The sequence below is a fragment of the Bison bison genome, unplaced genomic scaffold (genome assembly GCF_000754665.1).
Source record: "Bison bison bison isolate TAMUID 2011002044 unplaced genomic scaffold, Bison_UMD1.0 scf7180017864072, whole genome shotgun sequence".
Classification (NCBI taxonomy): Eukaryota; Metazoa; Chordata; class Mammalia; order Artiodactyla; family Bovidae; genus Bison; species Bison bison.
Window position 1 is genome coordinate 5000489 of NW_011494644.1, and position 14498 is coordinate 5014986.

Sequence of the window (14498 nt, forward strand, 5' to 3'; positions counted from 1 at the left end):
CCGGCAGTGAAAGTGCCGAGTCCTAGCCACTGGACCACCAGGGAATTCCCAGAGTTGCTGTTTAATGGGTACAGAGTTCCAGTTTTGCAAGATGAAAAAGTTCTGGAAATGGATGGTGGTGCTGGTTGCCCAGCAAAGTGAATGTACTTAATGGCACTGAACTGTGTACTTAAAAATGATTCAGATGGTAAATTTTATGTTATGTGTATTTTACTACAATTGAAAAAAAAAAAGAAGACAAGAATAGCGATGCAGATTAGTAATGCAAACAGTTTCACAGGTAATGTCAACTTGTTGAATCTTTAATGTTAGTAATGTACACAGAATAAACTCAACACCTAAAAAGAGCCCATTGGACTTACCTGGTGGTCCGGTGGTTGGGATTCCACCTTCCAGCGCAGGAGGCACAGGTTCATTTCTTGGTCGGGGAACGAAGATTGCACATGCCATAGGGTGTGGCCAATGGATGCGATAGGGTGTGATTTTTTTAAAAATCACATTTATTTTAAAAAAAGCCTACTATGTGTCAGCCACTGGAGATACAGAGGAACAGAAGACAGGTCTTTGCTTTACGGAGCTATAGTTTTATTGTGGGTGAGAAGGTGGAGAAAACTTTTAGGCAAGTAAATAAAAAGAATAGAGGGAGAGAGAGAGAATACTGATACGAGTAACAGCTCTGCAGAAAATAAAATCGGTCAATGCCATGGAGAGGGTTACTGCTTTAGACTAGAACAGGACTTGGCCACGGTTTTCTGTAAAGGGCCAGAGTAAATGTTTTAGGCTTTGTGGGTGTAACAGAAAAGCAGCCTTAGACAGCAAGTAAGTAGGTGTAGCTGTAACCGAAGAAAGCCTTACTTACAGATACTGATGTGTGAATTTCATGTAATTTTCAAGTGTCACAAAATATTCTTCTTTTGATTTTCCCGGACGGGGATGCCTGGTGGGCTGCTGTCTATGGAGTTGCACAGAGTCGGACACTACTGAAGCGACTTAGCACTAGCAGTAGCAGCAGCAACCATTAAAAAATGAAAAAGCCAAGCTAAAGTCTGTGCAAAAAGAGATGCTGGGTGGGTTTGGCCCACAGGCTGTAGTTTCTGACCCCCAGATTAAGGAGTCAGAGAAGAGCTCTTTGCGCATGCGACATTTGGTTTGAAACCAAAATGAGAAATGGAATCAGACGTGTGAGGCTCTGGAGGAAAAGTATTCCAGGCAGGGGAAGCAGCAGATAAAAGGCCCTGAGGTGGAAGTGAGCCTATGTATATGGGGGAGACAGAGAGAGCCAGTGGGTGGAAGTGGAGGGAGTGCCAGCCAGTCCTTTTCCTGGAATTCATCTCTGAGATTTGTGTATAAAAAAGCATTAAACAGTGGAATAATAAATGTCTTCCATGCTCAGCAGAATTCCCTCTGCCTGGTGCATAATTGTGACCTCTGGGAAACTGAATCTCACACTATGTAACCTGGGAAATTCACTCAACTCACCCACTAGATTCTTACTGTTCGGTTGGTAGGTCATGTTCAAGTCTTTGTGACCCCATAGTCTGCAGCATGCCAGGCTTCCCTGTTCTTCACTATCTCCTGCAGTTTGCTCAAATTCATGTCCATGGAGTTGGTGATGCCATCCAATGACCTTATCCTTATCCTTTGACCCCTTCTCCTCCTGCCCTCAATCTTTCCCAGCATCAGGGTGTCGACTCTTCACATCAGGTGGCCATAGTATTGGAGTTTTAGCTTCAGTATCAGTCCTTCCAATGAATATTCAGGGTTGATTTCCTTTAGGATTGACTGGTTTGATCTCCTTGTTGTCCATGGGACTCTCAAGAGTCTTCTCCAGCACCACAGTTCTAGACTGTAGACTTCCCTTAAGTCCTTGTTGCCAGAATGTAATTAGGGACAGACTCTCCTAAAATCCCTATGTTAATAATAAAATCCCTATGTTAATAATAAAATCCCATTATTAAACTAAAGTGAATTAAAATGAATTCTATTTGGACTTTAAACTTCTTTTTCATGAAGCTCCTTGAGGTAACTGGAAATGCTTTGGGTGTCAAAAATATCCCGAGTTTGGGGATCATTGATCTGCAGAAATATAGTTCATGCTTAATAATGAATTAAAAATGGACATCTCAGCTTAGTTCTTGGTGAATCTAGTGGCTTCCCCCCAGAATTATCTCGCCTTCAGGGCCACCATTTCTTCTAATAACCAAGTCAGGGTTCAGAGTTCCCATCTAGAGGATGTTTACCCGTGCTCACAGCAACAGCTGTGATTCTTGGGTTGGGGAGGCACCCTCTGGTTCTTGTGATATGGTCCACAGATCAGCTGGCCTCACCATCTCCTCTGGGCATCAGCTGTTGCCCATGGCTTCTTGCAATAGCTTTTGGTGGCTGATTCATGGCACCCTAAAAATGCTCCCTGCTTTTTTCATTTCCCTCAAATGCTGCCAACGCAATGTTGTACTTTGTAAATCTTTTACTGGAGGTGGAGGATTAGGCAATGGCAGCCAATTCTAGTTCACTGAAACTTAAAAAAAATTTTTTTTTTGGCCACACCCCACAGTTGGGAAGATCTCTTGGAGAAGGGAATGGCTACCTACTCCAGTATTCTTGCCTGGAGAATTCCAGGGACAGAGGAGCCTGGTGGGTTACAGTCCATGGGGTCACAAAGAGTCAGACAAGACTAAATGACTTAACACTTTCACTTTTACCTTTTCACAGCCTGTGGGGGCCTTAGTTCCCCAACCAGCGATTGAACCCTTGCCCTTTGTATTGAAAAGTGAATTCTTAACCACTGGACCACCAGAGAAGTCCCAGTTCACTTAAATTTGAATTTGGATCCTGACCATGATTGTTCCTAAAATCCCACTGACATTTTGCTGATGGGGAATTTCAAATGTCTGAACAGAGTGATAAAGTTCTCTGGGAATTCAGAGAAGAGAGAAATTATACTGCTGGCTGAGGAGATGAGAGAGGGCTTCAAGGACGAGGAAATATTTGAGCTCAGTTTTTAAGGTTGGGTTTGGAAGCAGAAGGGTTAGGGGAAAGGCAGTCTGGCTGTTGGGAAAGTCCCAAGAGAGGAAAGATTTGGAGACCATTAGGGGTGCATTCAAGAAAGGGCAAATAGTTTGGGTTGGCTCATGTACTCAGTGATAATCAATAAGGAAGATAAGATTTGTTACTGGCAGTAATAAAATAATCAAATATATTTCAAGTTAGTAACTAAAAATGAAACTATATTTTGTGGTCTTAGTATTACAAAATAATCTGCATGTCTGACTAGTTCCTAAGTCGTGCTGAGGCTGCTGGTCCAAGGAGCCGCACTATGAATAATGAAGTGGTGGATATCCATCCCTGCCTATGTATAGTGTAGCATCTCGTAAGCAGAGGGCTCTCAAAAATTGGCTGTTGAATGAATTAATGGATGCAAAAAGAGGTCCTGATATCAAAGATATTTTTGACAATCATTTACCAGTGCATAGGCTTTTATTTATTTACTTTTTAATCTGTGTTTTGTCTTTTTTGCAGATGACTCTTTTTCATGGGTTAGTGCAGAAAACTTATGGATTTTGGGCAGATACATGGTTCACTTATCCTTTGAAGAAATTATGAGAATTAGTCCCATGGAAGTAAGTTTGAAAAATACATTTACATGTCTCCATCACCAACACATCTGAAGTAAGGTGTGTTCTAGACTTCCTAAGCGCTAGTGGTAAAGAACCTGCCTGCCAATGCGGAGACCTAAGAGACGTGGGTTCGATCCCCGGGTTGGGAAGATCCCCTGGAGGGGAGGGTAATGCAACCCACTCCAGTATTCTTGCCTGGAGAATCCCATGGACAGAGGAGTCTGGCGGGCTATAGTCCATTAAATCACAAAGAGTCGGACACGACTGAATCGACTTAGCATGTACACAAAGGTGTGTTCTAAACCTCTCATGTTCAGCCAGCCAGTCGAGGTGCCCTGGAAATTGACCACTCACCTTAGCTCAATATAACTTGAGCATCTAAAGAAAACTCCTTGAATAAGGCCTCAAGCAGTCAGTTGCTGGATTGTGTTCTAGTATAGAAGAGCTAAGAAAACAAAAAGAATTGTGGACAACTAAGACAGTTCTAATGTCAACAACATGATCTAAAGAGAAGATTGGCTATGAACCAAAGGTCATTTAAGGGTATTTTTGAACTCAAGAAATGCCAAGGATCGTAGCTATAGAGTTTACAGTCATTGGAAGCACAAACCCAAGTCAAAAGCAACATGGATCAATTGTTGCTTCTATTTATGGCTACTTCTATTGATAGCTACTTCAGCATGAGCGATGATTGGACTTTAAAGTTTACAGTGAGAAGTGTACATATTCATGGTGCTTAACTCACTGCTCAGGAATTACTCTCCTTTTCCTGATGTTGGTCTGATGATACTAAAATCCCTTGGGAGGCATGATTCTAGAACTCAGCCTCCAAGGAATGCTGCCGACAGGGAGGCTTTCATAAAGAGTGCCCTTCTTCAAGATTCAAGTTAATCATTTTATGGCCCAGGATAAACCATTTGGCTCCAAGACTATCCCAAAATGCATCTTATGGGTGAGGGGCCTAGTGCCATTCTGAATTTTAAGACATTCCTTTGTTTCATTAACAGACTGCTAGTGACTATATAACATCCAGCTGAAGACTAGCAGGCGGGTACTCTTTCTACTCCCTTCTGATGCCTATGTCAGAAGCTTTCTCTATCTCCTTTATACTTTAATAAAACTTTATTACACACACACACACACACAAAAGAGTGTGGGGGTTGCCACCAGTTTTTACCCTGTGTGCCCTAACTTTATCCTGGCCAGTGAAGGAAGTGTTTGCAGCAAATGACTGGCCTGTTCAAGAACTGACTCACCCAACCGTGTCTGGTTATTATGAAACCAGAGGCAGAACTAGGTTCCTCTTTCTTTAAAAAAAATTATTTCCTAATTTGGCTGTACCAGGTCTTGGTTGCAGTATGGAGGATCCTCAGTTGTGGCACGTGGATCTAGTTCCCTGACCAGGTTTTGAACCTGAGCCCCCTGCATTGGGATCATGGAGTCTTAGCCACTGGACCATGAGGGAAGTCCCTAGGTTCTTCTTTTTACCTGATAGGCTGGGAATATTACAGATGTCTCTCAGTCTCATAACCCTCAGTTATAAAATGGATTAGACCTCCATTTTACTTTTTCAAAGTAGAGTGAATTTCAGAAAGTCGATAGAGGTTAAATTCTCAGGAAGCTGGGCCCCCTAGCAGGGACTTCTTGAGATCCAGGGGCTGTTCTCAACATTTCTTCATCTTCTAAACATGTGGAGAAGGGAGGTGAAGCCACAGGGTACCAACACTCAGAGGGAATTTCTTATGGATGAAGACCACAATCTGTGAGGGAGAGAGCTTTATGAAATCTTTAAGCGAAGAGTAACAGTGCCTCAAAATATAGGAGACCTCAGTGCGACACTCTGGGACACACAGGCAAAAAGTGAACAATAATAGAAAGAACCTGAAGAGTATATTTAATAAACTTGAATGCATTATGTATATATTTACATAATAAATGTGTGTTAAATATTATGTAAACAGGTATTTACATACATATTGTATACATATATCCAACTTTATATCTTACAAAGAGAACACACATTCTTTTTTTAAATTACCTGTGGGTCATTTGCAAACTGATTTATCTATTAAAAAAATTCTGGTTCCCCAAAGCAAACAATCTGTGGACCACATTCTCTGACCTCAATAAAACAAATCTAGAAATAAATGTGCAAATATTAGCTTGAAAAAAGTTCAACTGCTCATATATTAAAAAAGGAAAACTTTCCTAAATAACAGTTGGATTGTAGAAGAAACTGAAGCAGCAGTTACAGACCATTAGGAAATCAACATCACTTACAGTTACCAAAGAGGAAATGGGATGAGGGATCGATGGATTAGGAGTTTGGGATTAGCAGATCCATGCCTCTATATATAAAAAAGATAAACCACAAGGTCCTACTGTATAGCACAGGGAACTATATTCAATATCTTGTAATAAACTATTACAGAAAAAAAAAAAAAGAAATCAATGAAAATGAGGAATGGGCATCTCCAGGTGTCTGGGGGTGGGGCGCAGCACAGGCCACCGGGGCGGGACTTCACAGGGCTCCTGCAGCCCCTCACTGATCTTCCTGGCCTCCTCCACCAGATTGGGCTATTTATCAGCTATGACAACGCCACCAAGCAGCTGGACACGGTTTATGACGTCACACCTGAACTGGCCCAGGCGTTTCTGGAGAGGATCAGCTCCTCCAACTTTGACATGAGGAATACCTCTACCATCCACAGGCAAGGGGCGTGGGTGCCGGGCCCCCGGAGCTGTTTCCCATCTAAGCATCAGCTTCCTCTGAGCAGCAAAAGAGCTGGGGAGGGGGAGGGAGGTGGCTGATCCATCTCTTTGAATCGTCCCACATCTCTGTGCATGTGAGGGAGGTGTTTCCCCAAAGAGATCCCTTTAAAGAGGTTATGAAGTGGAGAAGAAAACAAAATGCTTTGAAGGCATCTCCTATGTGCTAACATTTTATACAGCCTTATCTATCAAGTGCTAAGATTCCAGCTCTAAGCACAGAAATGGAACTTTTTACATTCTTGGTATTCCCTCCATTCCAAGTTGTAAATGTGTCATTTATAATTGGTTAGGTCTAGTATTGGAAATAGCTAGCTCACGGGCCTCATATTTGTGAACCTGTTGTATCCTAGACCCTCAGGCAGGGAGCCCTGGAGTGAGGTCAGCTCTAGAATTTAGTGATTGTAACCTGATCCCCAGGAACTGGAACCATTTCCAGCAGGGAAGGGCCAGGAGCTGTGTACCTGGTGACCCCAGAAAGGGTTTGAATGTGGGGGGTAATTGTGCAGTGAGGAGGGGTGGTGGGCACCGTTCACCATCCTTTCTCCATCTCCCAGGGTCTTACTGTCACAGACCTTCCTCTGACAGCATCACATGACCTTACATTTTCCAAAGTCACTTGCAGAGAATATTCTCATTTAAAACTCTTACACCCTCTTCCCCTGTCCTTAGTAATTTTCACTCAATAGCATGGGCCCTATATTTTCTAGTCAGTTTAGTCAGTTGCTCAGTCGTGTCTGACTCTTTGCGACCCCATGGACAGCAGCACGCCAGGCCTCCCGGAGTTTACTCAAACTCACGTCCATCGAGTCGGTGATGCCATCGAACCATCTCATCCTCTGTTGTCCCCTTCTCCTCCCGCCTTCAATCTTACACAAAAAATAGTTTAGTGATTAAGAACATGGGGCCTGGAGCCAGAAGTCCTGGGTTTGATCCTGGCTCTGCCACTTACAAGTTGTGTGATCTGCACCTCCCTGTGTCTACTTCCCCATCTGTGAAATGGGAGCTAATAAGCTGCCTATTTCATTAAGACCCTTGTAAGGATTAAGCACATTTGCACATAGAAAGTGCTCAATAAAGATTAGTTATTCTTAACATGGTTATTAATATTTGGTCTTCACTTCCTCTGAGTATTTTTTTTTCTCTTTAGACACACTTTAAAATCCTTTCCCTGGGCTGGTTGCTTTCCTGGGGACATGTCTGAGAGTGTCAGTGTTTGATCATGGTCAACTAGGTGCTCCAACCATGCTAAGTCAAGTAGATTCCATTCTAATGCTAAGAGCATCCATTTCAGAATAAATGCTCAGCATCTACCAGGAAGTATGCTAATCAGTTGGTATGCATCTTCTCATTTAACTCCCACAGTACTCCTCATTCCTTCATTCATCATATTTATTATGACGTGCTATGATGGGCAAAGGAAACCTCCCCATTAAACACTTAGAGAGGCAGGGTTATAGTAGAGTGTGCGCTGCACAACGTGTGTAGCTTGCAGAGAAGTAACTTGCTGGAGGTCAGATGTCTCACAGAGCTGAGCTTCAAATTCCAGTTGGGGGTGAAGTTATGTTCTTAAGCAATAGATGCAGTGCTTCCAGCTAGACCAGGGTTCAGATCTCATCTCTGCTCCTACAGTGTTCTGACTTCTGTCTTTTTATTTTCTTTTGAAGCCTCATCATCTAGAGGTGTTGGTTGTAGAGCATCCTGGAAATAAACTTCTGCCTTCAGGGTGGGCAAATCTCTTATCTCTGTGTGGATAAGGAATGCTTTCCTTGTATCCCTTAATGCCCCAGGAGGAGAGACAGCATAGTTGGATGGATCTAGATTTAAGGCCTGGCACCACTTGCCTTAATCTGTCTGAGTCTCAGTTTACCCTTCTGTGAAATGGGGCTAATGAGAGCACTCACCTTGCAGGGTTGTGATGAGATATAAAGGGCTCAACACGGTTCCTGGTGCTCAGCAGCTGCTATGATTGTGACCTCTTGGTTCTAACTGGAGTGGAGTCTTGGTTGTGGCCCCCCTCCTCTCCACCCTCCACCAGCATCCCTTATCTTTTCACGCAGGCTGGGGCTGCTGGTTTGTTTCTACGATGACCTGGAGCTGCTGGACGCTGCTGTGGCCCAAGTCCTCCTTCACCAGATGATCAAATGCAGCCACCTGAGGGGCTTCCAGGCTGGTGTTCAGAAGGTGCAGAAGTGCTGTGAGGCCCCGCACCCTTGGCCTCAGTTTCACTAGCCAGAGAAATGGGAAGAATAGTCTTGTCTGCCCTTTGCAAGAAAGTGTGAATCAGATCTAAGTCCAGCCACAGCAGAAACACCAGGATGAGCTTAAAGTAGGGAGAAACAACAAAAAACTGTAGGACAAGCTTGAATAGATCAAAGTTCAATCAGAGTGTCCACCTCAGACTTGAATGTGCCTGAGGTTATTTGGGGATCTTAAATGCAGATTTAAGGTCTGGGTGGGGCCTGAGACTCTGCGTTTCTAACAAGCTTCCAGGCGATGTTGAAGCTGCTTGGCTGGTGACTGTGCTTGGAATAGAGAGGAAATAAAAGAACTCAAATCTGGTTCTACTAGTGTCATGTCCCTTCCCCAGGCTCTGCCCTCAGAGATTCTCAAGTTATTGGTCTGGGGTTTGGCCTGGGTATGGTAGGTCTTCAAAGCTACTCAGATGATTCCGATGTAGCCAGGGGGGTTACTGAATTCCTAGACCAAGATTTTGGGCAAATTGGGACATGGGGACTATCTCATTTCCCTCCTGACTCCATCTCTTTCTCTCCTTTCTTCCCTTGAAGTCTTAATTCTGCCTGGCTCCTCTCACTTCTTCCTTTTTTTAAAAAGATTTTATTTGTTTATGGCCATGCTGGGTCTTTATTGCTGAATGGGCTTTCTCTCTAGTTGTGATGTGCAGGCTTCTCATAGCTGTGGCTCTCTTGTTGTGGAGGACGGGTTCTAGGCCTGTGGGCTCAGAAGTTGCGGCTGCCAGGCTCTAGAGCAAAGCTCAGTAGTTGTAGCACATGGGCTTAGTTGCTCTGCAGCGTGTAGGATCTGCCCCGACCAGGGATTGAACCCTAGTCTCCTGCATTGGTAGGAGGATTCTTTACCACTGAGCCACCAGGGAAGCCCCTTTCTCACTTCTTTTTGTTGTTTCTCATTTTCTAAATGGGAAAGATGACATGAGAGCAATATTCAAGAAAATTTTGGTAACATCATCAGTTATTCCACATCAGTTTTTCACACATCACCAAATCCTCAGTCCCATTTGGCGTTTGACACTATAGGCATTTTGTTGGTCAGTGCATATTTTTGTTTTCCAGGAAAAGAATCCTTCCCAAGTAAGCTCAAGCAAAAATAAGAAAATAGGTGTAATTTAGGGCCACAGGGACAGTTGTGACCAAGAAGAAAGTTGGGTGCAATTAGATATGAGAGAACCCTTTGGCTCATTTGGATCAATAGTTCTTACCCCGAGGGTGCATCAGAATCAGCTGGAGGGCTTGTTAGAAACAGCTTAATAAATACCTGACTCAGGAGGGCTGGGGTGGAACCTGAGATGTTGCATTTCCAACAACTCTCCAGGTGATGCTGAAACTACTGGTTAAGCCCCACACGTTGGGAGCCACTGCTGTAGGCCTTTTGCAGATGTGGAAGCTGATCTCTAGGGGAGGGGAGCTGCTGAGTCTGGAGAAAACCAGCTGTGATAGCTGTCTCTTTCACTTTACTCTGCTGCCCCCCAGTGGCCATCTGGAATACTTGCGAACACGCCTCTGACATGACTATGTGGTTCATGCAAATTCAGGTGTCAAAACACAAACCGTTCTGTTTTTGTTTTTGTTTTTGTTTTTTTTTGTATAGAGGTCACGTTACAACAGATAAATTGATCACCTTCTTTACTGAAAGCAGTTGGGAAACACACTTGACTATAACTGGACAGGCATGTTATAAAAATAAGGGAATCACAAAACGTGGAAACTTGTAAGACAGAATTTTAAATGAAAAATTTTAAATAGAGCAGAAAGTTGCATTTCTGTTCATGTTACACCTATGTAAAGACTAGATACCATAGTTTATTTATATAGGCATAATAAATTTTGGAAACATAAACACCCAATTACTAACCATAGTACTTTTTTTGAGGTAGAGTTTTCAGGAGACTTTTACTGTTGAGAATTATTTTTACACATTTATATATTATCATAAAGCTTCCCTGGATATTTCATAAAAGAAAAGCGGCCGTATAGACAGGATGTAGAGTTCAAGGTCACAAAAAAAATATAGATGCTACAGGAATGTGGTGGAGTTATGAGTGAACAAAATTTCCTTCTGCCATGCTTTAAGGTTGATTTAATAACAAATTAATATTTAAATGAAGCATAGAGTGAATTTGAGCATAGGAAGGTCAAGGCCAGAGGAGGTGGCATTTTCACTGGGGTGACTCATGGTCTGGCCTCAGCAGGAGCCCCCTTCCTTTTGATGAGCAGGGAGGGGGAGGGTGCACGCTGGGGTGTAGTCCGAAGGAGCCGCCTTCCTGCTTGCTGTCGACTCTCACCCTGGCTTGCTCCCTTTCTAGCTCAAAGCTGAGCTCCTGGAAATTGCCACGGAGAACCAGACCCTCAATGAGACTCTGGGCTCTTTGTCGGATGCGGTCGTGGGCTTGACCCACAGTCAGCTGGAATCCCTCTCCCCCGAGGCTGTGCACAGTGCCATCTCGACCCTCAACCAGGTCTCGGGCTGGGCCAGGAGCCAGGTCATCATCTTGTCTGCCAAATACCTGGCCCACCAGAAGGTCAGTTGGAGCTTTGGACTCTGTTTTAATGACCCAAGACCGAAGGGCTGGTTATAGACCTTCAGCAGGGACAGCCAATCGGTAAGAAGACGGTGCCGAAGAAGGCTACCTGGGTGCCAATCCTTGGTCTCCCATGTGTGACAGTATCTGCTGTGTGACAGTGTCTGCTGCGTGACAGTGGGGAACTGACAACTTCTCCTTGCCTCACTTTCCCTCTTTGTAACATGGGGATAACAGTAGCTCCTATACCATAGGTTTATGTGAGTCAGTACACAGAAAGAGGTCGGACAACACGTGACCTAGAGTCCGAGCTCAGTGAGTGTTAGCTATCACTGAGTTAATCATTTAACCTTCCCAACAACCCTATTAGGTCAGTAATGTTATAACCTCCATTTTCTAGGCCATTCATATGAGGCACAGAGCATATAAGGGAATTGCCAAGGCCACATGAGAGGGACAGGGCTGGGATTGAACCCAGGGCATCTGGCTTCAGAGCCCACTTGTTTCATTCCCATGCTGACTGCCTCTATCATGGTGCCATGACCACTGCCCACTCATTCTCCTTTCTGATTCAAGGCTAAGGGGAGACCATCCATCTTGTCCCTTCAAGACTTCTGGTGACTTTAGTTTGAAGGCTTTGCAGACCTTCTGTTTTGACTGGGGCCACCTAAGTCCACTCTGTGAATGTGATTTTAGAGCGCTGAGGGAGACAGTCTTGTTCCTCCCAGCCCTGGACCGAGTGGCTTTTCCCTTTCCTGGCATCCTCTTCTTACAGAGGAATGAGGTGACTTTTGCTAAGAAGCCAAGTGCTCAAAAGTCTGCTCTCCTTCAGGACAGTAAGAGGCTGTTCATTCTACATGGAATAGCTCAAGGAAACCACTCAACTGGTTTTTTTTTTAAAAACCAATAAAATTTTCTGATTATATTACATTTAGCCTCTTTACTCCAAAGGAGGGGTTGGGAAACAGGCATGATTTCTGTTAAGGTGTCCAGCTACGGTCATATTTTTTTTTTATATATAAAATATCAGATTCACATCCTAAAATGCTTCTTTAATTCACCTCAAAGCTGCCACGTAAAGATAGACGAGTGCGGGGCTTTGCTGTGTCAGTTGCCCGACGGGTGACATACGGAGGGCAGCAGGCTTCTCCTGGTCCCATGAGAGGGGTGGGCAGGGCGGACAGAGACGCCGTGACCCACCCCAAGGTTCTTGCCCATTACTGCCACTGTGGGTACTGCCTGATGTTCAGGTGTTTTTTTTTTTTTTTTAAATAAAGCAGAAACACTAATTTGGATTTTTATAGGATCCCCCCAATTTTTAAATCTCGTCAGCTAGATCAGATTACACCAGAGAGCCCATTGCCTGGTCAAAGGTGGCATATGGGTCACTGTGCTGTGCTTAGTCGCTCAGTCATGTCCAACTCTTCATGACCCCATGGACTGCAGCCCACCAGGCTCCTCTGTCCATGGGGTTTCTCCAGGCAAGAATACTGGAGTGGGCTGCCTTGCCCTCCTCCACTGCTTTTTATTAATTCTGCTGTGGCCTCGGATGGCATAGTGATTACCCCAGCGGCACGGTTACCTATGTGTTGTGTTTTGATACTTAAGTCTCTTTCCTGATAGAAGGAGGAGGGTCTGGGAGGGCAGCTTGTGTCTTGCTCACAGTGGTGCCCCAGCGCCCCTCCCGACACCCAGCCTGCAGTGGGGCCTGGTACACGCCCTTGAGGTGCAGCCCCGAGGCTGGTCCTCACCCTCCCTTGCCGGCGCCCCCAGGTGCTGTCCTTCTACAACATCAGTCAGATGGGTGTGCTGCTGGCTGGGGTCGGCACGCAGGCCTTCCACGCCATGGACCGCAGGGACCTTATGCAGCTCCTAAGAAGCGCCACCTCCCTGCACGTGTCCGACTTGTCACCTGCCCAGCAGCACGCTGTCCTGAGCAAGGTGAGAGGAAGATGTCTGGTCCGCAGCCCCTGGGGCTCTCAGGCGTGTGGTTTTGGGACTTTGTGAGGGGGCTCTGTCTTTGGGTGGGGTTGTTCTAAGCCTGGAGAATGCCTTCTTCTGATGCCCACCTCCCCTCCTTTCCAGAAAGTGCCTCTGGGTTGAACCTGATTCTCCCCAGACCCTGGTGCTGTCCCCAGCCAGCTGAATCCGAAACACTTTTCTTCAGTTGGATTTCTTGCTGTCATAATGTTTTAGGGGTTTGGTTTTCAAATGTGGAAATGAATCCTGAATTCCCCTAGTGCTTCAGAAAGGCCCCCCCTTTCCTGTTCCAAAGCCATGTCCACATTTCTCGCTCTCACTTGCAGTGGGTCTTCTGGGCATCATATCCTGTTGGACCTGCCATGTCTAATTGCACAGTCTGCTAAGAAAGAAACTCAAAGGGTTGGGCCTAAAATACCAATACCTTGCAGATAGCTGTAGCTCTTGTGGTTAAAGGGTGTGGGTTTTGGAATACGACAGAATTGGGCTTGAATCTCACATTATCAACTTTCAGCCAATTACTCATTAAGCTTTGGTTTTCTTACCTGTAAAATGGGGATAAGGACTGTCCCCACCTCATTGGGTTGCTGAGCAGATCTGGTGGGACTTATTGCCCGTGAAGCACCCAACTGATGCAGCCCCTGGCCCTCACCCAACACTCAGTCCATTCTCTGCAAAGTTGTTATTATGTTTCTTCTCACTTTTGACAGGTGATGGAAGCAGGAGACACTGCCTCTGGCATTGTCAAAATACAGGGCGCTTTCTTTAAGGAAGTGTCTCTCTTTGATTTATGGAGGGAACCTGGATTCAACTCCACAGTCCTGAAGGAAAAGGAGATCCGGAGGAGTCAGGTATGACTGCAACGCCCAGAGGTGGTGCCTGGACTTCTGATTGTCTTGTGGGAAAGGTCTGTTCTAAGGTTAACTTGGTACTTGGTAAAACAAACTTATTTCTGTGTGATTAAACTCATGAACTTGGGCATACTCCGGGAGATGGTGGTAAGGGACAGGGAAGCCCGGTGTGCTGTGGTCATGGGCTTGGGAAGAGTCAGACATGACTTGGTGACTGAACAACAGCAACAAACTCAGGAGGCAGAATAGTGTTCAGTTCAGTCGCTCAGTAGTGTCCAACTCTTTGCAACCCCATGAATCGCAGCACGCCAGGCCTCCCTGTCCATCACCAACTCCCGAAGTTCACCCAGACTCACGTCCATCGAGTCAGTGATGCCATCCAGCCATCTCATCCTCTGTCGTCCCCTTTTCCTCCTGCCCCCAATCCCTCCCAGCATCAGAGTCTTTTCCAATGAGTCAACTCTTCGCATGAGGTGGCCAAAGTACTGGAGTTTCAGCTTTAGC

The 14498-nt window shown here is 45.1% G+C and overlaps 1 protein-coding gene across 1 annotated transcript in view; it reads left to right on the forward strand.

Annotated features, from left to right (window-relative positions):
* OTOA (otoancorin) overlaps nt 1–14498 on the forward strand; it is a 68861-nt gene that overhangs the window by 14510 nt on the left and 39853 nt on the right. The window contains exons 9-14 of the mRNA XM_010837194.1: nt 3520–3620; nt 6189–6328; nt 8447–8570; nt 10948–11163; nt 12937–13104; nt 13854–13994. Of these exons, the coding sequence (XP_010835496.1) occupies nt 3520–3620; nt 6189–6328; nt 8447–8570; nt 10948–11163; nt 12937–13104; nt 13854–13994 (890 nt within the window). The remainder of the gene's footprint in view (nt 1–3519; nt 3621–6188; nt 6329–8446; nt 8571–10947; nt 11164–12936; nt 13105–13853; nt 13995–14498) is intronic.